Source organism: Thermobia domestica, chromosome 3 (assembly GCF_964235325.1).
Source record: "Thermobia domestica chromosome 3, izTheDome1.hap1.1, whole genome shotgun sequence".
Taxonomy (NCBI): Eukaryota; Metazoa; Arthropoda; class Insecta; order Zygentoma; family Lepismatidae; genus Thermobia; species Thermobia domestica.
In genome coordinates, this window is record NC_137456.1 from 130,012,202 (window position 1) to 130,036,959 (window position 24,758).

The 24,758-nt window shown below is 34.7% G+C and overlaps 1 protein-coding gene across 1 annotated transcript in view; it reads right to left on the reverse strand.

The window, feature by feature from the left end:
* arr (low-density lipoprotein receptor-related protein 6) overlaps positions 1-24,758 on the reverse strand; it is a 131,820-nt gene that overhangs the window by 44,923 nt on the left and 62,139 nt on the right. The window contains exons 5-9 of the mRNA XM_081751693.1: positions 23,655-23,945; positions 22,018-22,256; positions 8,441-8,604; positions 6,112-6,285; positions 3,224-3,454 (exon numbers count right to left, since the gene is read on the reverse strand). Of these exons, the coding sequence (XP_081607819.1) occupies positions 3,224-3,454; positions 6,112-6,285; positions 8,441-8,604; positions 22,018-22,256; positions 23,655-23,945 (1,099 nt within the window). The remainder of the gene's footprint in view (positions 1-3,223; positions 3,455-6,111; positions 6,286-8,440; positions 8,605-22,017; positions 22,257-23,654; positions 23,946-24,758) is intronic.

Here is a 24,758-nt window from a genome sequence, read left to right on the forward strand (position 1 = left end):
CTGAAGTACAAAGGGTATGTGAACAAACCACAAACAATACATCAGCTTAAGAACAATATTCAGACTCAACAATATATTTTGCATGTTACAAATGACTGATAAGAACAAAAGAATCCCGACCCTGGACTGGAAAATAACACTTGGCAGAAAAGTTCTAGGACTGATTTTCAATCCTCAAATCGTGAAACATGTTAACTGCATAGTACTTAGTTACTTGGCTTATGAATATAAATGTCCGCGTAAAACCATTAGATGGTAGAGTTGTTCTTACAGTTCATCGTGTTGGTGTATTTATCATACTTACACAAACCACCCACGGAAATATGGACTTACCAAAGAAACCATTCACGGAAATATGCAATATGATACTGCAAGCCTATAATGATCAAGTATTATGGAGCAGGCATGTACTAAGAAGGCGTAAGCGTTTAGGGAGGTCAGAGTTTCAGCAGAAGCGACCAAGATCAGGATGATCTTTAACAACACATACACTGAAAATGCGGAATGTGAGAAACTGACTTCGAGAAGACGGTCGTCTTACAATTCACACATCACATGTGCTGAAGTTTGATATGGATGTCATAAAATTTTACCGAAACGGAGACTCCAAAAATTGTCCCTCACACATTGAGAGGAACAGAAAGAAACTTAGAACAACAAATGTCGCAGAAAGACCAGATATGATTCTATAATCCTGTTCAACATCATTGTCGAAGATGCAAAAGTCGATGCTTCGAATATGTCACTGAAACAAAGACACGAATTGCCGAATGGCGAGGTCATGGTTCAACAGACCCGAGGAAAACGAAGCGGAAACTGTAACAGAAAGGAGAAAAAAATGTTGAGCGCATGTACTGACCCAAGAGAAGCGATGCATCATAAGTTTCACTTATAGAAGACGACGAACCACGACTTCTACATTAAGATACAGAAACATCTGCGAGAAGCAATTCAGCGCCACTGATTCATAAGCATCAGAGCAATACCTTCTCTTGCATGATAATGCAAGAACTCCTTAACGTTTCACAGTTATGCTCCACGGCTAAGGAAGACTCTGATTATGATAAGGTACGAAACGGTGGAATGAAAAAAACGGGAGAAAACGAAAGAAACCCGAAAAAATCTATGTACACATTTTATCCACGAAGTCCAATTGGTGAGCAGGGATCGAACCAAGAACATCAGTATCAGAGGCGAGCACTCTACCACTAAGCCACCGCGGCCCCAACTCATATTGTTGTACAAGCACAGGAATATCTGGCCAAATATCGTGTCTGCTCCACATCCTGCACATCCGCCCGGTCTCTCTCCGTGTGATTTCTTTCTGCTTCACGTGTGAAAATGACGCTAAAAGAAAAATGTTATATACAAGGGAAATAAAATATCGTAGCAATAAAAGGCTATGATAGATACACTGAGAAGCTCTACTACCATTCTTACCTCCAGAAATGCTATCAGCTGTTATTCATAGAGAATAAGGTAACCTGACAGGATTAAGTACCATTAGTTTGTGGAGCTGAACATATCATTTCTTTAAAAAATCAGTTCTGGAACTCTTTTGAAAAAAGGTTGTACATATATATACAACCAACGAGCGAGAATATCATATATTTACCGGTTGGAATGAAGGTATCCCAAATCAGATAAGGAAAACAAATTCCTCATCACTAGTGATGCTGTGAATTGTTGAAGCGAGTGATTCTGCCTCTTACTAATTTTAACAACAAACTATAGTCTCTACCGACAAAACACATACTATATTCTATAAAATTCTGTGTGTTCAATACATGTCCAGGAAAATATGTTATAAAAAAATTGGGTACAACGCACTCCCTTATTATTGGCCCATTTCAACTGCAAGGAATTGAGACGACTGCGAATTATCAGAAAAGAAAAAAAAAAAAAACCTTTTTCGACAAAATTGTACTTCTTTTACCAAGGTTATCATAGAATTTTTATTTAAATCTTCAGGAGGGGAAGGGGTCAGTCAGTCCTGATATTTGACTGATTTCAACTGCAGGAGTGGTAATTAAATGAAAACCTCAACAATATCATATTGTGTTAAAATTTAATTATGTTTATGAAAGTTATCGTAGATCATATTTTTTTAAACCTGGGGTGGGAAAGGACGCTTACGCTCTCCTTCTCAATTGATTTTAAATTCAAATACTGGAAATAATTGTGAAGTCTCAAAAAGCAAACGCCATATTCCACGAAAATCTAATATTTTTAAGAACGGTATCTTGGATCATATTTATTAATCAGAGGGGTGGGGGATAGGGAACAATCCATACCACATTAGGATGCTAAATTCACCGCTCATTCTTGACTGATTTTAATTCTAATCATAGGGGATTGCGAAAAAGAAAATACACATATTACTGGATCAAAACTGAATGAGTTTTATGCGTTATCGTGAAAAAAAAAATGTCGCAAGGGGGCAGGGTAGTGCCATTTTATTCTTTAGTGATTTCAGCTTTATGCAGAGTGAATGATTGGAAAGTTTCAAAGAAAATGTACGACATATTATGCGAAAATCGAAAAATTGTAACGGAAATTGTTGTGAAACATTTTTTAAAACTTGAACGGGGTTCCAGTCTCAGGAGACTTCATTTCATCGCGCATTCTTGACTCATTTTAATCCCAAGATTACAAAGAAGAGTTAAAGAAATGATATTATATGCATCAAAACCGGATGAATTGTACAAAATTACTGTGGATCTCTAAAATAAATCGAAGGAGAAGGGGGAGCTAGGAAGGTAAATCCATTACTTTATTCTTTATTGGCTCTAAGCCCCTGCAGAGGGATTAGGAAGCTTCAAAGAAAATGTACGACATATTACACCAAAATCGAACATTATTTAACGAAAATTATTGTGGAACATATATTTCTATAACTGAGAGAGAGGAGTGAATTCACGTTTACATTTTTGGGAGATTTTAACCCTAAGTTGTGGAGATATTCTCAATGCCATGAAGAAAATATACAGTAAGTTTTGTCATATCAAAAATAATTATGTGGTTTATATTGGAAAATTGTCCTGCACGTATATGTATGAACTTGTTACATGAGTTGGATTTTACTCCGTTTAGCACTATTATACTTGATGTATTGCAACCCAAAGAATAGTTATTTTTGCAAGTGGAAGGACGGCACATACGAAGTTTTATCAAAATCGAATAAGTTTTACGAAAGTTATCTACACAATTCACCTTAACTTACCTCAATTTTATCCTTTTTTGCATCGCTCCAATATAATTTTTTGTGTTCTAAATCTAATGCTATTCCATTGGGCCATCCAAGTGATGTGTTAACCACAACTATTCTGTCAGAACCGTCCAATGATGCACGCTCTATTTTTGGTTTAGCTCCCCAATCAGACCAAAACATCCAACCATCTTCCGGTGCAAGAGCTATGGCCCGAGGTTCGTCAAGATTATCACTAATCAGGATCTAAAACAGAAAAAAAGTGTAAACAACTGAAATTTAATGGTAATTATGATTTTTTTTCCCTCTTATTTCAATATGAGATTACTAATTACCGACTCTACTTTTTAAACTAATAAGGTTATGAGAAATAAATGATAAAAATGAAATGACTGGTGAAACAACAATATGTAACGCCTCGACCTGAAATTGTTCGAATTCGTGACTATAAACCAATGCTAATTGATTGGTTGTAGACTTAATGGAAACGTCAGCACCAAGACTAAATATATAGCAGACCACAGACAGGAACCTGGATCTGCGACACAACGCTGTTCACTACAACAGCAAATAGTATTACATTAAGACTATTGTCTTGGAGAGACCCATTTTCTGCAGAAATTGTTCCGAGAAGCTAGAATCCACACGCACTTTAAAATGACTAACTTCGAGAAAGTGAACTATAAACTTAGCTATATGGCCACAACACTCGTCATGATGCTGTTATGTTCTTCCGTAACGCCATGCTGTCATAAGCGTTTGCCAAATCGAAGAACAGGAAACAAGGTGTTCCCGATGGGAGAAGGATTCTTGAATCTGACTTTCGAGATAAGCATAATTATTAATACGTACTATGAATTGGAAAGAAAGAAAGCCACAATGAAATTTGCTCAAGACAGAATTCGACCCCAATACCACGAAAGACACCTGAGAGGATCACAATGCTAGACGGTTGTCACATTGGATAGTGCCTACATTAATCTCATGCTTAGTGGTAACATCTGGACAATTACGTACTGTGATTTCTTGTAAAGGGACATGCTGAATTTTATAACAGTCCCGAGAATATTTACCGTATAGAATCATGCCTGTTGCCAGACACGGTTACGAGGAATAGTTGGAGATACGTTAAGTAAGCAAAAAAGTGAAAGTGATTACTGTCAACCTCTAGGAATCCATAATGACCCAATCTATCCCTCGTTCTATATGAAGCCTACAAGAACCAAATGTGGATTCACACGGATAAAGCGTCCAGCTATATTATCAGGGCATTTCCAGGTTTTATCATGACATGGAGCAGAAACGGGAATACGTGTTCTTTCCATGATATTCCTGTAAAAACCGTACTGCCACTCAACAAATTTCTGCGAATTCGGACTGTTAAAACGACGTCTACAAAACAGCTCCTACCCGTGCCCACACTGGCCTATGAAAAATCTACAGAAAGAAACGGGGTGGAATTCTATGCATTTGCTCCCATATACTGTTGTTCGTTGTAGGGGAAATTGCGATATCGGGCGACAGTCCATAATGCTGATGATTCGATACGATACAACCGGTGGTAGCGGCAAGGTTTCTCACAGGCTAAGTACACTCTGAAAATTGGCTAGATACAACCTCATCAGCCTCATGTGGTTCGGATTCCACGTTAATCAGTAGGTCCCATCTCATATAGCCTCGCTGCTGAAAGGAATGTTCAACTCAAAATCAATCAACCTCATCAGCTTTCTTTAGAGTAGATACGAGTAATTCAAGACACTTGATAATTTGCTGATGACTTTGCAATTTTTTCTTTCCCCGTGAAGAGAGTTGCGAGTGCCAGTGTGTGTTTTCCTTCCTGTGACTAGTTTCGTCCTTAACCAGTGGTCAGTTTTTGGCCTGAAGTACGGTGGTTGCTTTTAAATGTTAGCATGAAGAATTTTGTGTTGCTGTGAACTGTGTATATCTGATTAGGACATTATATTAAATTTTGTTTAGATGATCCTAACAAAAATTTCTGGTAGGTTTCTATGTAAGAATGTAGTTCGCTTCAAAAATAGTTCTTTCAATATACGTCTTAGCTCTACGTAAAATTTCTATTTTCTCAATGCAATTTTGACTATAGTAACTGTTTTCCTAATATTGACATTGCTGTTTATTTATATTTTGATTCTCTGATATGCCCATTAATTCTAATTGGAAAGCTTTAAGTGATTTGAACTTAGCGGCTACGATTTAAGAAAGAAAACCTTTAAGCTTTTCTGCGCATTCATTCTATTATTTTTCACTAAGTTTTGTGCATATTTCACTAAAAAATCTGTGATGGCATTCCTACTTGATCTTAAAATCTAACTTTATTTATTCATGTTTCTCTTTTATATTTATTATTATTAATCTTATAGTATAAATCATTTGCATAGATCTCTACTCACTTTTAACAATTTGTAGTAATTTAAAAAACTGAATCCTCTGTCGTTCTGAAAAGTGCTGACTCACTCACACGTCACATGTCGTGATACGAAAGATCGTTAAAAAAAAAAAAAATAAAAAATAAAAAAATAAAGTATCGATACAAGCCCACACATTCTGTACTTCTATCTACGGTTAGGAATCTCAAAGAAATCGATGTTGGAACATTTCGTTAACATTAGTGTACATAGATTAATGAAAAATAAATGAACAATATAAAACTACAGAAAGATAGCATTAAATAATAACAATAAATGAAGAATACTATATCCCTTCACTTTATTTCAGAAACTTAAACACTAGACTTTTTTCTTTTAATACTTAACATAATTTTAGAATTTCCAATATTATATTAAACATTAACACGTAAATAAGAAAGGAAAATATTTGGTATGCTTTCTCATCCTGTAACTAAGACACGGACACTGAGACACACAGTGCTAATATATACACACCTTCCTTCTAGTTCCGTTCAAACGTGCAACTTCAATTCTGTCTGTCCCCGTGTCTGTCCAATATAAATTACGGGCAATCCAATCCACAGCAACGCCATCTGGATTCTCCACTTCAGTTAGGATTAAGTTTTCTTGACCAGTACCATTTAGGTAGGCTCTACGGATCATCTTCGCCTAAAAGGAAGAAACAATATAATGATTACGTGAATATGAGAGTTCATTGTTTTTCATTCTCTCCCTCAGAAAATATAACCACAACAATAAAAAATACACTATGAACTAGTGCGCTTCGACAGATAGAAAAGCGAAGAAAGAGGGAGAAAAGATACCAAAAGTTAAATAATAGGAAAAAAAATCTGAAAAACGTCCAGGTAGCAACATGTTGAAATGCAAGGTCATTTGATGAAATTACTAAGCTGTAAGTAGATGGAGGTTTAATAGGGAGATTAAACTAAACGAAAAGGTAGATCGGTAAGAGCGCAGGAGAGCGTATGAATAATAAAAGAAAAAAGATATACGCAAAAATCAATGAAAAATAAACATTAACGAATTACCAAAAAGTAATAAATAAATTACAACAATTAAAGTTAATTTATTAAAAAAATACAAATAATAAACAAGATAATAATACAATTTTCGATAAGTTATTTATTTTCTATTTTAACTTTGGAATGGACTCCCGAAGCGAAAATAGATGAATACTATTATTTTTTGGTAATTTCTTCACTAAATTTTCACTTTTCAATTCTTTTCTTTTTCCTACCATGCCAAATTTTCTCTCTCCATTTATCATTCCTTTTCTCTTACAGATTCACATATGTCTACTCGTTCCTACTAGTTTTATCTTGCTCTATTAAACCATTTACTTTCAACAAAACATTAGCCACGGATTTCAACACTATACCCATCTGGGCGCTTGTCAGTCTTCTCTCTCTCTTTTTTTTTTTTTTTCTTCTTTTATCTGATGGAAGAGATTTTTGTGAAGATATTCATAATATACTTTCTATTGATGTTGTGATTATGCTTTCACTATATTCTGGTAAGTAATAGTAATTTTATGTTTGCTGCGTAACGAGTGCTAAGTCCAAACTAGGCTGAACGCTTGGACGTTGAAATACTTCTAATAGCACTTTGAAAGGAACAACTGATACAAAATATAAAACATTCATATGTTTACCAACAGTGTAAGGCATTTACTTAACCTTTTTTTAAAAATGCCTTTACAAAAGTCGGATTTTTTAATTCCATTTTTCTCAGGAGATTACGATTTACGATTTTTTTACTTAACACCTTTTACGTACCACACACAAAATTGTGGTAACTCAAAAAAATAATAAAACTCGTAAGAGAGAAAAAGAATTAAAATAAAAGAAATACGATTCAAATGAAAAATCGAACATCAAAATGAGATGAATTGATTAGCATAATTTATTACCGAAGCGAATATTCACCAAAAAAAAAAAAAAACTTTCCCTCATAACAGACCAGGGGAACACATAATATTACTGGAGCCTGGCTATAGAACTAACAACAAGAGACCTTATGCACTTTGATATTTTATCACACTTGGAAATAAAGCGCCTTAATAGGTTGTCGAAACCGGGCTTTGTATCTTGCCCAGTCCGTCATCTGTGGCTAGTGATATTTCCTGCAAAAAATTGATTGATTGATTGATTTTTTAGTTTAGCGTCCCGTTCAGCAGCGAGGCTATATGAGACGTGGACCTACTGATTAACGTGGAATCCGAACCACATGAGCTCCCGCCGGGAATCGAACCCGGGACTCCCGCGCCAAAGGCGCGTACGCTAACCGCTTAGCCAAGGAGGAGCTCTTCCTGCAAAAAATATAGCTTACACCAATGTAAAAGTAGGATTCAAAGAAGATACATTAAGAAAAGTTTACAGGTAAAAATAAATAAGAAAATATAGAAGTGTTCAAAACTTTTGTACATTCTTTTCATTTTTTCCCCCGTTCGAGAGTCTCTTCTTACCTGTATTAATACGGCAATGGAACGCTACCAAGTAAGAATATGTATGTTCTACGGAAAGTAAGTCGAAGAAAGAAAAAAATAATTTTACAGGCATATTTTGTTTCATTATCCACTATTTACCTGGTAAGAAACGTCTGTCTCTTACCAGAAAAACCTATTTTTACAAAAAACAGGACAATTCCTACTGTATAATGACATAAATCAATTTGTGAACGACGAAAAAGATAAGGACAATGAACGCTTTGTTATAATATTTGTATTATTTTGACTATCCGGCCCTAATGCGTATGTTTTCCACTTCCTCTTTCATGGTTTTGCTGCTTAGAATATAATACTCACTTCATCATCGGTCCAATATATTCGTCCTTCTACCGGATCATAATCAACAGCAATGGAATGTTTTATTCCTTCCACTGGGATTACGAAGTCCGTATAATCTGGTGAATCTAAGGATATCTTTCTAATGTCAGTCCTCTGAACAACCACCAATAATTTCTCAGGACCTGGAGAAATAAATTTATAGTTGAAACAATACAAATATTTGAAAAGAGACAATGACACAAGAGTAAATTAATATTTTAACAGCAGATTCACCAATAAAAGACATAACTTTAAAAATAAAAGGAAAAAATAGCGATACATCTCATGAGAGCTACACTTGGTTAGACAAATTTCCGTTGCGTCAAGTCTGGTTCGCACACTAATTCCTATCGCTTTTATTTCTGGCTTACTAGATCTTTTAATTGAGGTAGTTCCCCAACTGCTTCAAGATGATGAGTCAAATTTTATGCTCCTATCAGTAATTGATACTAGGATCACAAGCATCGAAGACTTGCATCCTAACCACAGACTACACAGAAGAAATACTAATATATTCATTATATCATCCACGAACTTTTCTAAAGCGATGTATCCAGTCTTAAATATAGTAAACACTTGATTTAATGGAAAATTGCGCTCGGGTTCACACTGAAATTCTGGTATTGACTTCAGTAACTTTCCCTGAATTTCCATGATATTTTCCCCTAAGCATTTACAGTTGGATTTAGAAAAAAATCATTCTTAAAATCGACCACTAACAGCCTCATAGCCGTCCATCGTTCTTCTTTTTTCTTTTCTTTCTTTCTAATTTTTAAAACATAGTGGGTATGTCCATGGTAACTCACATTACGTAATGACGTATATTTTGAAGAATACTAACCACAAATAAACTTAAAAGCTCCGCTTTTTTTTTAAAAAAAAAAAAAGAAAGCTGTCATATTTATACAGATAATTACCAAATATCATCGTTTTATATGATACAGCAAACCTAGGAGAAAAGAAAATACTATAGTAACTCATGTTACAAATTTTTCCCCTACATTCAGAACCTGTGATTTTTCAGTACATTTTCTTTTGTCCTGGCATAACTATGTGCATGAAATTACTATGTAAGATAGGGACACACACAATTTAATTATGGCAAAAATATTAAATTTTTATTTACATTTTATACTACTTATTTTAGTGGAATATGCACAGAGTCGGGTAACTCACGTTACATTTCCCAACGATCTTTTATTATTAAGTATAAGCAACATACATTTATAATAACTTGAAATAAGCACAGTTTAATTACGTTGAACATTGAACTTTACTGTAAGAAAAGGTTTCATCATGAAATTTTACTTGGGATACCGACAGAAAGAGATAAGACCTATGTAATAATAAATAAAGCTTGTATAATATAATCAACATTAAAACTTAGTAGATGAAAGGTAACCTACGGAAAAAATAAGAAAATAGTAATTCTCTGAAAAAATTAATGATGCCAGCTACATACAACTATATTTTTATCAAAAGAACAACTTGACTAAAAATTATATTTCTTTCAAGAATTTTTGTCCCTGTTTCCGTGGACATGCCCAGTATAAACTTAATTTCCTACTCTAAGTCAAACTTCCTGTATTTGGAATACAATAAGACACTAGTCAGACAATAATTAAATAATAACGATAACTTCAATATCTCCGCACTCTGAATACATACAAATATAAACAAATGAAGATTTATTACAATTTGGCCTATTTCTATGATTAACTACAATCAACAAATCTAACTTTCATTTTCTCCTGAATTTGAATTCTTTTATTTAATTTGTTCCTTTTCTTTCCAAGCTGGAAAGTTTAACATTTTTCGGTGCTTCTGAATTTATTTATTCCTAAAGATAATTTTCTTCCTTCAGCCTTTTTTATCTTCTTTTTGACTCTGTTTCATTCTTTGAGATGGTCTCAATATCTTTTGTGGCCAGCTAAGATATATACATTTCCTGACCCTTTTATGAACTATAGCACATTTCTTGGCTTTCAGCATATTTTGAAGACTTTCTACTGGCATTTTCTAACTCATTTTAATTTCTCCGACTTTCAAGGTCACTGTGACTCTATATTATGAAGATTTCACATAGTTTAGATCTTTAAGAAACAACAACCAACGCTTTCTTTTACCCTTCTAATACGTAGTTGTAAGCAATCTTTTGTTATTAATATGACAAATTCACGAAGTGTTTTACATTTACAAGATACAACATATTTTCAAGTGTAATATCCTATTTTAAATATTATTCATAACATAATTCGCGATTTAACGGCCTGTCGATTTTACGGGCACTCTTTCGTTCCAATCAGTCCATTTAATGCACGGTTTACTGAATTAATAAACAACCTGAATTCATAATAATTCTACATCTGCTAAATATTTTAAATAAGCTAAACAAATGCAGGGAACAGCATTATACATATTGTTACTGCAACAAACTATATTATGTAGCATTTTAGTAGTAATGGCAGCACTTTAGGACACTTTTTGGCCCCTGGGTCCCTGCCTCAGGACCCATGGTCCCTGGCCCGGGGTCAATGACCTAGGGGTACATAGGACCACCCCCTCTAAATTTTGGCAGGGGTACCATGGCCCACCCCCTAAATTTTGGCAGGGGTACGTAGGACCACCCCCCTTAAATTTTGGAAATTGCCAAATCTAAAAATTTGGTGTGGTAGCCTAGGACCATAGTATGTACCTCTATCAGTATTGGGTGTCTATGTCGTTCCCTTTCATGGGTAAAAAATTGCCAAAAAGTCAAATTTCGGGGGTTTTTGACCTAATTTATCCCCTTTGATGAGGTATTATTACCCTATATGGTTATATGGACGTATACAGGGGTCCATTACCTTTCATAAGACATGGGTATATTAATGCACCCCTTGAAAAATTTGGGAGGGGTACCTTGGCCCACCACTTAAATTTTGGAAATTGACCAATTTAAACATTGGGTATTATAGTACAGGACCCTAATATCTATTATGATAAATTTGGGTGGTCCACCTCATTTCCTTCTAGGGGTACAAAATTGCCAAAAATATAAACGTAAGCAATACGTTATACCACGTGTTTGGTTTTTGGCTCAATTTATCCCCTTTGATGAGGTGTTATTACCTTATATAGTTATATGGTCATGTATAGGGGTCCATTCCCTTTCATAAGATATGGGTATATTTGTGCACCCCTTGAAAAATTTGGGAGGGGCACCTTGGCCCACCCCTTAAATTTTGGAAATTGACCAATTTAAACATTTGGTATTATAGTACTGCACCCTAACATGTATTATGATAAATTTGAGTGGTCCACCTTGTTCCCTTCTAGGGGTACGAATTTGCCAAAATATAAACGTAAGCAATACGTTGTACCACGTGTTTGGTATTTTGGCCCAATTTATTTCCTTGGATGAAGTCCTATTACCTTATATGGTTATGTATAGGGGTCTATTCCCTATCATAAGACATAGGTAAATTTGTGCACCCCTTTCAAAATTTGGGAGGGGTACCTTGGCCCACCCCTTAAATTTTGGAAATTGATCATTTTATATATTTGGTATTATAGTACTGGACCCTAACATGTATTATGATAAATTTGGGTGGTCCACCTCGTTTCCTTCTAGGGGTACAAAATTGCCAAAATATAAACGTAAGCAATACGTTATACCATGTGTTTGGTTTTTGATCGATTTTATCCCTTTGACGAGGTGTTATTATCCTATTTAGTTATATGGTCATGTATAGGGGTCCATTACCTTTCATAAGATATGGGTATATTTGTGCACTCCTTTAAAAATTTGGGAGGGGTACTTTGGCCCACCCCTTAAATTTTGGAAATTGCCCAATTTAAACATTGGGTATTATAGTACAAGACCCTAATATGTATTATGATAAATTTGGGTGGTCCACCTCGTTCCCTTTTAGGGGTACAAAATTGACAAAATATAAACGTAAGCATTACGTTGTACCACGTGTTTGGTTTTTGACCTAATTTATTCCTTTGGATGAGGTCCTATTACCTTATATGGTAATGTATAGGTGTTCATTCCCTATCATAAGACATAGGTACATTGATGCACCCCGGGAGGAGATTCGGTATCATAGTACATGACTCAACATGTATCATGATAAATTTGGGTGGTCCACATCGTTCTCTTTTAGGGGTACAAAATTGCTAAAATATAAACATAAGCAATATGTTGTACCATGTGTTTGGTTTTTGGCCCAATTTCTCCCCTTTGATGAGGTTTTATTACCTTATATGGTCATGTATATAGGTTCATTTCCTATCATAAGATATGGGTACATTGATGCATCCTTTAAAAATTTGGGAGGGGTATCTTGGCTCATCCACTCGGTTTTAGAAATTGTTTAATATAAGCATTTGGTATCATAGTACAGGTCTCCAATATGTACCACTATAAATTTGGATGGTCCACATCGTTCCCTTTTCATAGGTAAAGAACTACCAAAAATCAAATTTCGGAGGTTATTGACCCCTATTTAGCATGTTATATGGATATGTACAGAGGTTTATTACCTTTATATGTTTATGTTTCCTTTTAAATTTGGGAATTATCAAATAACAAAATTCGGTAAACGTTTTCTAGGACCCATTGTAGATGTTGATGTTCCTCTTATGGCCAAATATTCAAAATTTAAATGTTATTGACCGGCTTTATTATTGAATAAGTACAGGATTTATTACTTTTTTCATAAGACACAGGTGTATTTGTGTACCAATCTTAAATTTTGGAAGGGGTACATTTCTTATTGTCGTATCAATAATTGGTAATTGTTCTTAAAATTGGATAGTATCTCATTCATTGGGTAAATAATTATGATCACGTGATCGGTTATTGACCTATGATGGGATTAGGAGTCCAGGACATTGGTACATTGAAACTTTGTAGGATAATTTGATAATGCGTCATTGGTTTTGATTATTCCCGCCAAATATAAACGTAAGCAAGACGTTGTACCACGTGATTGTCCTTGATGAGGTAGTGTACAGGGATTCATTTCCTTTGTTGTGGTACTTCTTAAGTTTGAGTACACACACACTTCTAGAAAACAGTTGGTTCTACTCAGGTAAACAATTGACGGACATTATTGACCTTATTGAACATATAATGATATGATTAACTCTAAGACTTAGGTATATCAAGAGAAGTATTCTTTAAATTTGGGAATGGTGATAAACAGAATTTTAACATAAGGTGCGAAATTTGAAACAATACATTGAACTTTAGTCACAGCTCATAGTCTAAGATCATTGGTGGTGATTGATTTGACCTTGAGCTTTAGAAATCTGATAGCTAACCTTATTGAATCTTATGACTCATAGACGAAAGGCAATACATGCTACAACAGTTTAAAATTTAATCATAAGGTGATGTAATCTGACACTAGCAAAGTTATTGTTAATGCAATTTGTTTGGATGATCACTATCTTTCCTGCAATCTGATTGGTTGATCACTATCTTTCGTGCAATCTGATTGGTTGATGATTTTCAAATCTTTGCTGTATTCAGTTTTAAGTTTTGTTTAACATTTAAAAATCTTGGTTTCGTTCAACATTTTGCACTCACTGATAAATATGATCAAAACCGTTTATTTGTTAATCGAATAGTTAAAAACCGGATAAAGTTTGACGGTTAACCGTGAAACGGAAAATTTTTAGTTTGAAATTTTTTTGTTCGGAACTTTTTGTTTGAAAATTCTTGCTTTCAAATTTTTGTTTGAATTTTTTGTTTCAAAATTTTGTTTGACATTTTTTTTGACAACTTTTGTTTCAAAATTTTTTTGTTTAAAAATTTTTCGTTTGAAATTTTTTCGTTTCAAAATTTTGTTTAAAATTTTTGTTTGAAATTTTTCGTTTCCAAATTTTTTGTTTGAAATTTTTTGTTTCAAAATTTTGTTCGAAATTTTTTTCGCTTCAAAATTTTGTTTGGATTTTTTTCGTTTGAAATTTTTTGTTTGAATTTTTTTCGTTTCAAAATTTTGTTTCAAAGATGTTTTGTTCTAAATTTTTGTTTCAAAGTTTGGTTTGACATTTTTAAAAGTTTGTGCACTCATTAGTAAAGAACCGGAACTGTTTAGAGCAAAAACCTCTGGCAACATTGTGGTGCAATAGTACACGTCAGAACATGATAATGCAACGTCATCAGTTTTTCATCATATATAAGTATCGTTCGAGTTAGTATTCATGATAACATCATCATGGCTACTTGTCTGCAGTTTCTAAACACGCGTGATGTGATGAAATCATTTACCAAGATTACTGATTTACAACAGAATGTACCTTATAGAATCTTAGTTAGCCAAACGATCCCTACAAAGTTTGGATTAAGAATCGTAGTGAAGCTTGAAAATGATAAGAATATAATTTTACCAGCAAGATATTTACCCATGGAAGCATCAAAACAAGAAGAACTACTGCGTTTCTTAAATACTGGATCTGTATCTTTATGTTACAAAGGATTCTTGGGTCGAAGTCATCAACTTGAATTTAGTACACAGCCAGATTCGTCAGCAATTGTGATGAAATCATGAATGCAAACGTCAGCACATTTCTTTCCAATGACGTCAGCCGTAGTTGTATGAATTTGGTTGGTCGGCATGACGTCAGCAACTGTGATGAAATCATGAATTCAAACGTCAGCACATTCCTTTCCAATGACGTCAGCAATAACTATAAACCAGCAAATACAGTGTCATCCCACGAAATCATTTGAGCAAGTGCTTTTCAGGAGGAAAGATGTGTACTTCTAACGACAAAGAGTTCATCTTCGCAAGCTATTATCCAATAAATATATTTCAAACAAAACATGTGATGATTGGTATCAGTGCTAGAACATTTGAACCTGTGATTCGATTTGGCAAAGCAGAACAATTTGGTGTACAACTGACCTGTGAAGAATGGCAAATATTATGTTCACGAATCGACCAAATGAACGATTATTTTCATGATGAGCTAAATGTGACCATAGTCAAATCATTAGGCTCAAATCATGAAGTGGTGATGTGTACAGTCCTCGAAGAGAAGATGGTGCTGTTACGTAAAAAGAGTACATTCCATGTCCCTCGCAACATGGTGTATCTAACGCAAACGGAATGGAACAAATTCATCAGCGTATTTCAGTGTGTGAAACATGCAGTGGAAGTGTGCAACAAAACAAGTATATTCCTGAAAAAGTACTATTTTGAAAAATGTGTTATGCATATTGTACAACATGTATCTAGATATTGTGATGGTTGTCAACATCGTTCGTGGGTGCATACCTGTATTGATAAACAGTTTATTTGTGATCAAATGGATATTGAGTTTCCACCAATTGATATCGCAATAGACCTTAAAAGACTTCAATTGGAATTAAAATTATACGCTAAAGACAAACTAGTGCAAGAAGTTCAAAATACATTGTATCGACAATATCCAGAACCACTATCTGGTATGGATGTATGTGGAGTGTAATAAAATGATCCATTTTAATGAATTGTGTTTTTTCATTTCAAGTACAACCCCAGGTTCTGACGTGTACTATTGCACCACAATGTTGTCAAAGGTTTTTGTTCTAAACAGTTCCAGTTCTTTACTAATAAGTGCACAAACTTTTAAAAATGTCAAACCAAACTTTGAAACAAAAATTTAGAACAAAACATCTTTGAAACAAAATTTTGAAACGAAAAAAATTTCAAACAAAATTTTGAAACGAAAAAAATTTCAAACAAAATTTTGAAACAAATAAATTTCAAACAAAAAATTTGGAAACGAAAAATTTCAAACAAAAAATTTTAAACAAAATTTTCGAACAAAAATTTTCAAACAAAAAATTTCAAACGAAAAAATTTTCAAACAAAAATTTCAAACGAAAAAATCTCAAACAAAATTTTGAAAATTTTCAAACAAAAAATTTTAAACAAAAAATTTGGAAACGAAAAAATGTCAAACCAAAGTTTCAAACAAAAAAAAATTCAAAAACTTTTTAAATGTTAAAACAAAACTGAATGCAGAAAAAGATTTAAAACTCATCAACCTATCAGATTGCATGAAAGATAGTGATCAACCAATCAGATTGCAGGAAAGATAGTGATCATCCAATCAAATTGCATTAACAATAACTTTGCTAGTGTCAGATTACATCACCTTATGATTAAATTTTAAACTGTTGTAGCATGTATTGCCTTTCGTCTATGAGTCATAAGATTCAATAAGGTTAGCTATCAGATTTCTAAAGCTCAAGGTCAAATCAATCACCACCAATGATCTTAGACTATGAGCTGTGACTAAAGTTCAATGTATTGTTTCAAATTTCGCACCTTATGTTAAAATTCTGTTTATCACCATTCCCAAATTTAAAGAATACTTCTCTTGATATACCTAAGTCTTAGAGTTAATCATATCATTATATGTTCAATAAGGTCAATAATGTCCGTCAATTGTTTACCTGAGTAGAACCAACTGTTTTCTAGAAGTGTGTGTGTACTCAAACTTAAGAAGTACCACAACAAAGGAAATGAATCCCTGTACACTACCTCATCAAGGACAATCACGTGGTACAACGTCTTGCTTACGTTTATATTTGGCGGGAATAATCAAAACCAATGACGCATTATCAAATTATCCTACAAAGTTTCAATGTACCAATGTCCTGGACTCCTAATCCCATCATAGGTCAATAACCGATCACGTGATCATAATTATTTACCCAATGAATGAGATACTATCCAATTTTAAGAACAATTACCAATTATTGATACGACAATAAGAAATGTACCCCTTCCAAAATTTAAGATTGGTACACAAATACACCTGTGTCTTATGAAAAAAGTAATAAATCCTGTACTTATTCAATAATAAAGCCGGTCAATAACATTTAAATTTTGAATATTTGGCCATAAGAGGAACATCAACATCTACAATGGGTCCTAGAAAACGTTTACCGAATTTTGTTATTTGATAATTCCCAAATTTAAAAGGAAACATAAACATATAAAGGTAATAAACCTCTGTACATATCCATATAACATGCTAAATAGGGGTCAATAACCTCCGAAATTTGATTTTTGGTAGTTCTTTACCTATGAAAAGGGAACGATGTGGACCATCCAAATTTATAGTGGTACATATTGGAGACCTGTACTATGATACCAAATGCTTATATTAAACAATTTCTAAAACCGAGTGGATGAGCCAAGATACCCCTCCCAAATTTTTAAAGGATGCATCAATGTACCCATATCTTATGATAGGAAATGAACCTATATACATGACCATATAAGGTAATAAAACCTCATCAAAGGGGAGAAATTGGGCCAAAAACCAAACACATGGTACAACATATTGCTTATGTTTATATTTTAGCAATTTTGTACCCCTAAAAGAGAACGATGTGGACCACCCAAATTTATCATGATACATGTTGAGTCATGTACTATGATACCGAATCCCCTCCCGGGGTGCATCAATGTACCTATGTCTTATGATAGGGAATGAACACCTATACATTACCATATAAGGTAATAGGACCTCATCCAAAGGAATAAATTAGGTCAAAAACCAAACACGTGGTACAACGTAATGCTTACGTTTATATTTTGTCAATTTTGTACCCCTAAAAGGGAACGAGGTGGACCACCCAAATTTATCATAATACATATTAGGGTCTTGTACTATAATACCCAATGTTTAAATTGGGCAATTTCCAAAATTTAAGGGGTGGGCCAAAGTACCCCTCCCAAATTTTTAAAGGAGTGCACAAATATACCCATATCTTATGAAAGGTAATGGACCCCTATACATGACCATATAACTAAATAGGATAATAACACCTCATCAAAGGGATGAAATCGACCAAAAACCAAACACATGGTATAACGTATTGCTTACGTTTATATTTTGGCAATTTTGTACCCCTAGAAGGAAACGAGGTGGACCACCCAAATTTATCATAATACATGTTAGGGTCCAGTACTATAATACCAAATATATAAAATGATCAATTTCCAAAATTTAAGGGGTGGGCCAAGGTACCCCTCCCAAATTTTGAAAGGGGTGCACAAATTTACCTATGTCTTATGATAGGGAATAGACCCCTATACATAACCATATAAGGTAATAGGACTTCATCCAAGGAAATAAATTGGGCCAAAATACCAAACACGTGGTACAACGTATTGCTTACGTTTATATTTTGGCAAATTTGTACCCCTAGAAGGGAACAAGGTGGACCACTCAAATTTATCATAATACATGTTAGGGTGCAGTACTATAATACCAAATGTTTAAATTGGTCAATTTCCAAAATTTAAGGGGTGGGCCAAGGTGCCCCTCCCAAATTTTTCAAGGGGTGCACAAATATACCCATATCTTATGAAAGGGAATGGACCCCTATACATGACCATATAACTATATAAGGTAATAACACCTCATCAAAGGGGATAAATTGAGCCAAAAACCAAACACGTGGTATAACGTATTGCTTACGTTTATATTTTTGGCAATTTTGTACCCCTAGAAGGAAATGAGGTGGACCACCCAAATTTATCATAATAGATATTAGGGTCCTGTACTATAATACCCAATGTTTAAATTGGTCAATTTCCAAAATTTAAGTGGTGGGCCAAGGTACCCCTCCCAAATTTTTCAAGGGGTGCATTAATATACCCATGTCTTATGAAAGGTAATGGACCCCTGTATACGTCCATATAACCATATAGGGTAATAATACCTCATCAAAGGGGATAAATTAGGTCAAAAACCCCCGAAATTTGACTTTTTGGTAATTTTTTACCCATGAAAGGGAACGACATAGACACCCAATACTGATAGAGGTACATACTATGGTCCTAGGCTACCACACCAAATTTTTAGATTTGGCAATTTCCAAAATTTAAGGGGGGTGGTCATACGTACCCCTGCCAAAATTTAGGGGGTGGGCCATGGTACCCCTGCCAAAATTTAGAGGGGGTGGTCCTATGTACCCCTAGGTCATTGACCCCAGCCAGGGACCATGGGTCCTGAGGCAGGGACCCAGGGGCCAAAAAGTGTCCTAAAGTGCTGCCATTACTACTATTTTAAACAATACTGACATGTTAAATGAAAGGTAAGTAATAATAATATATATATATATATATATATATATATATATATATATATATATATATATATATAATAAAGTATATATAGTTCTATAATACACAGAAAGTGAAAAAGTACACGACTGGACCGAGACTCGAATCCGAGATCTTCGGCGAACCGTACCGATGCGTTAACCACTACGATATCCAGTCCACTCCCAGAAATGCTATACACTATTCCACTCTTTCGTGTTCTTCTGCTCAGACCATGTGACTTGTACCACAACCTAGCTGTTGTGCCTGGACAAATCCAGTGTATGTTCAGAACACCGCTACAAGGCACATGGTCTGAGGGGAACAGCACCGAAGACTGGAAGAGTGTATGGCTTTTCTGAGAGCGAACTTAATAGCGTAGTAGTCAATACATTGGCATGGTACGCGCAAGAACCTGGATTTGAGTCTCGGTCCAGTCGTGCACTTTTTCACTTTTTGTGTATTATTGAATTAGTACCTTCAGAGGATTTGACGTGTAAAAATAAGTTTAAATCGGTTGTTTCCTCTTTTCATTAATATCATGTGTAGTTCTATAGTTCATTAATATTATGTGTGTAATATACAAGAGTCGTTCAAGGTTGATCGGTACTTTTATTTCTTCAGAGAAAACAGATAGCACAAGAAGCACCAAACTATGTCAGCTTTTCAAAGTATTCTCCGTGGGCGTCGAGGCACCGTTGTTATCGTTGTGGCAGCTTCTTGATTCAATTGGCGTAGAAAGAACTTGGTTGTTGTCATAGCCACTGCAGGACATTGGGGGCTAAATCTGTACTGTAGGGAGGATGGGACAGAACTTCCCAGAGCATTTCGACCAGAGTTGTTGTTGTCACATTGGCCATGTGAGGGCAGACATTGTCATGCAGAAGAATGACATTTCCAGACAACATCCCAGGTTTTTTCTTGCGAATGGACTTTCGTACAGCACCACTCAACAATGTGGAGTAATATTGGGTATTAATTGTGCTCCCTTTGTCCAGAAAATCCACATGGATAACACCCTTCAAGTCCCAGAAGATACTTGCCATGATCTTTCCAGCGGACGGCTGCGTTTTATTTTTCTTGGGCGGCGGGGAACCTTTATGCTGCTACTCCATGCTGCTTCTTTTGGTCTCTGAGGTTGGATTGTGCAACCATGTTTCATCACACGTGATGATGTATTGCAACAATTCATCACCTTCGGATCGAAACCGATTCAGAAGCTGTTCACAGACCGTCATGCGTGTCCACTTCTGATCAAATGTCAGCTGGCGGGAAACCCACCTTGCATAGATTTTGCGGAAGTCTAAGTGGTAGTGAATAATTGTCTCAACACTTTCGACACTGATATTCACCTCGGCAGCAATTTCCCGCATTGTTACTTGCCGGTTCTCAAGAATCATTTGCTCAACACGTTCGATATCCACTGGTGTGACTGCAGTCGAGCGAATGTGTCTATGCGCTGCATTTGTCACCAGCTCCTCTCCTTCGCGAAACTCTTCGCACCATTCGTCCATGACATCGTTTGTTCACCATACTGTGCTTGCAATCTTCTGAAAATCTCAGCTGGTTTAACTTTCTCCTTCTCAAGAAATTTGATTACACACCGCTGCTCCACAGCCACAGACACACTGCTTGTCGCCATGTTCGCTGCAAATGCTGCGCATGCGTCAAATACGTCATGCCGGGTGCTAGTTACTCGAGAAGTAATACATTAAGTCACCCGCAAGTTTCATCATGATCCAGCTATTCATCGATTATTTACGTACGAAAATCCCGGTCAATCTTGAACGACCCTTGTATAATGTGTAGTTACATAATAATAATAATAATAATAATAATAATAATAATAATAATAATAATAATAATAATAATAATAATAATAAACTAAAAAAATAAGTCTCTCAAATAATAAGCAACTCTAACTCGAAAACAATTTGACCTAGCTAAAATGTTTCGACAAATTAAATAAAAATGTAAGCTCAAATCTCAATGATTCAGAATTCCCCTGCATGACTTTTAGAGGTTAGGTCATGGTTGGAAATAATTTCGATATACGGCCTTGAAAAATCGTTGTTCAAATGCCGTATTATTCAGAAATATTGATATTCTGTTTGTTCGTTTGTAATATCTCAAGCTACCTTAAGTTAAGTTCTTAACTTTTCGAGTTAAGCTTGTGTGAAAACTAATCTGTTACATTACTGGTAACTTTTAACTCGAAAAAGTCAAGTTTTAAGTTTTTTGCCAATAAATTATCAACAAGAAATTCATTCATCTTAACTCTTTGCAGACTAATTCAAAAATACAACTACATAATATTCTCCTTTCCTAGTTTGACAATGGAACGCCTAGTAAATTGAGATTGTCGGGAACTTTTCTTTCTTGTTTATCTTTCTTTCTTTTTTTAATATATATTTCATAGTCACCATTTCCTCAAATTCAAGAAATACTCACCATTTGCACACGTGTACTGATCTAAAAGTTTAACACCTGTCGGACACGCACAGGAATACTTCGGTTCCTCAGGTGCAAGAAGACACAAATGAGAACATCCCCCATTATTTACATCACATGGCGTTGGGGAATATGGCTGCCGTTCTTCGCTGAAAACCTGGATTCCCATAGACTGACTATTAGTTTTGAAGACAGTTGTTTTTGTAGTGCAGTTACGCTTATCACAACTAAGAACGGATCTGCAACATAAAATCAAATATAATAATAATAATAATAATAATAATAATAATAATAATAATAATAATAATAATAATAATAATAAGAAGAAGAAGAAGAAGAAGAAGAAGAAGAAGTCAGAAGTTATCATACATTATTATACACTTACCAAACAAAATAGTAACGTAACCTTCTATCCTATTTCACCAATTTTTAAAATACAATAAGAAATATCCACCAACAAATATGAAATTCAGTGTAATTAATACATTTACTAAAATATAAATCAAGCTTAAATCCCTGAAATTAGAAGATTCGAATAACAGATTTCCAAAACAATGAAACAATGTTGTTGTTGTTGTTGAATTGCAGTTTAAATCAGACGTGGACCTACTGATGAACGTGGAATCCGAACCACATAAATTAAATCTTAGATTTTAAAAACAGAAATAAGTGCAATCGAGTACAGTCATGTTTGATAATTATTAGGGATGGGCAAAACCGGTTTTTATAAAAACCGAAACCCGAAAAACCGACATTTTGGTTTTCTCCAAAACCGGTTCGGTTTTAACCGAAACTGTTTCGGTGAAAACTTTTCTAAAACACATAAAACTATTTCTGTGGAAATGGATTCGGTTTCCGGAGAACAACGAAACACCATTCTGGTCAGAAATAGAACAAATTTTGGAAAAAAACCGGAATCGGTTTTGAAGAAAACCGAAACCGGATCAGGTGAAAAACCGAAAACCGGTTTTGGAGAAAACCGAAAACGGTTTCGGAGAAAACCGAACCGGTTTTGAAAACCGAAACCGGTTTCGGTGAAAAACCGAAAACCGGTTTTTGTGCCCACCACTAATAATTATACCGAGCATTGGCGTATATTCTATTTTAGCCTACTCTAAGTCTAAATATTGAAATCTGTGATCTACACTTTAAGCAAGATTTATTTTTAAAGAATGATCGGTAGGCAGGATTTGTATCTTCTAGTTGACGCACACAAGCTTTCCACCATACAGTGGGCGGTGAATGGTGGCTAGGCTAAAACGTAATGTTAAGTTTATCAGCGATATGGCTGAACCAGTATAAAATATGCTAATCTGTACGCCCTCTAACTTCCAATAGTAGAACCCAAGTATTATCAAATATGGTGGAAGTGTTAATTAAAGGTTGACAGGAATTCAAAGAAAAATAGAGCAAAATTAAAATCTTTCAAAATTAAAATATAAAAAACATGGCAAAAAGCAGGGATAAACAAATTATGGTGGAAGTGTTAATTAAAGGTTGACAGGAATTCAAAGAAAAATAGAGCAAAATTAAAATCTTTCAAAATTAAAATATAAAAAACATGGCAAAAAGCAGGAATAAACAAATTACACAAAAACGTACGTAAGTATACTACTATACATACTAATTGGTCTTACCTTGTCGCCAAATCAGTCCAATACAATTTATTTCCGAACAAAGTGATTGCAAATGAGTTCGAAAACACACCTTCCGCAATAGTTGTTCGATTTCGCCCATCAAAATTTACGGAAGCTATGAATTCATATTTGGCATCAGCGAAGTAAAGCAATTTCTCCTTATAATCTATGGTTAATCCATTCGGCCAAAATATACGTTGGGTAACTATTTCTTTCCTTGTGTTAGGGTCGCCATTCATTCCAGCTTTCTCAATCTTCGGCACTTCACCCCAATCTGTCCAGAACATAATGCTACACACAAAGAGAAAAAATAAGTTTTACTAACAAAATACATGACTAACTTTCAAGTGATTGGTAGTGCTGATGATGATGGATTATTACTATTATTTTTATCAATAAAGCTTGCTAAATCTTATATACACGCCCACCTTTCATTTTCCATTCTTCTGAGCATTCGGAACATTCTTGAAGACCGGAATCGTCATTCCTCAGAAAACATTTACGACAGGTTTTGAGGATAATGTGGTCTTAGTAACCGCATTCTCACTTTTATTCGCGAGACTGGAATATCGTTCTGAGGTTTTTCTTTTGTGTGTTGCTATTAATGCTTATACTTTGTTGTTTATTCTATTTGTCTTTTCGTGTCCCCTTTTTTCTTAAATGTTTATAATTTTTCTGTTTTATTCTCTTATTTTGTCGAATTTGTATTTCAATTTCATTGTTTTAGGAGTTTTATTTTGAATTTTCAATGTACAGTATGTGTCGGCTATAGCTTTGTCGTGGCGGGCCCAAATAGCGTCACTGTTAATATCCTCATTAAACTTTCAGTGATAAATCAAAATTATTTTCTGATTGTTATTGTTTTATTTAAATATATAAAGTGTTATCACGAAAAGTAGTTTATAAACTGGAACAGTACTAAGTACACAGTACAAGTTACAATAATAATCGTAGAAAACACGGATATCTTGCCGTACTTAGATATGAGCCCAGATCTTCAAATTATCAAGCTCGAATCCTCTATTCTCAATTGAGTGAGGAAACTTCATTCCCTATACGAAGTCACGAATCTTACTTATCTTATACTTAATACCGCAACGAGAC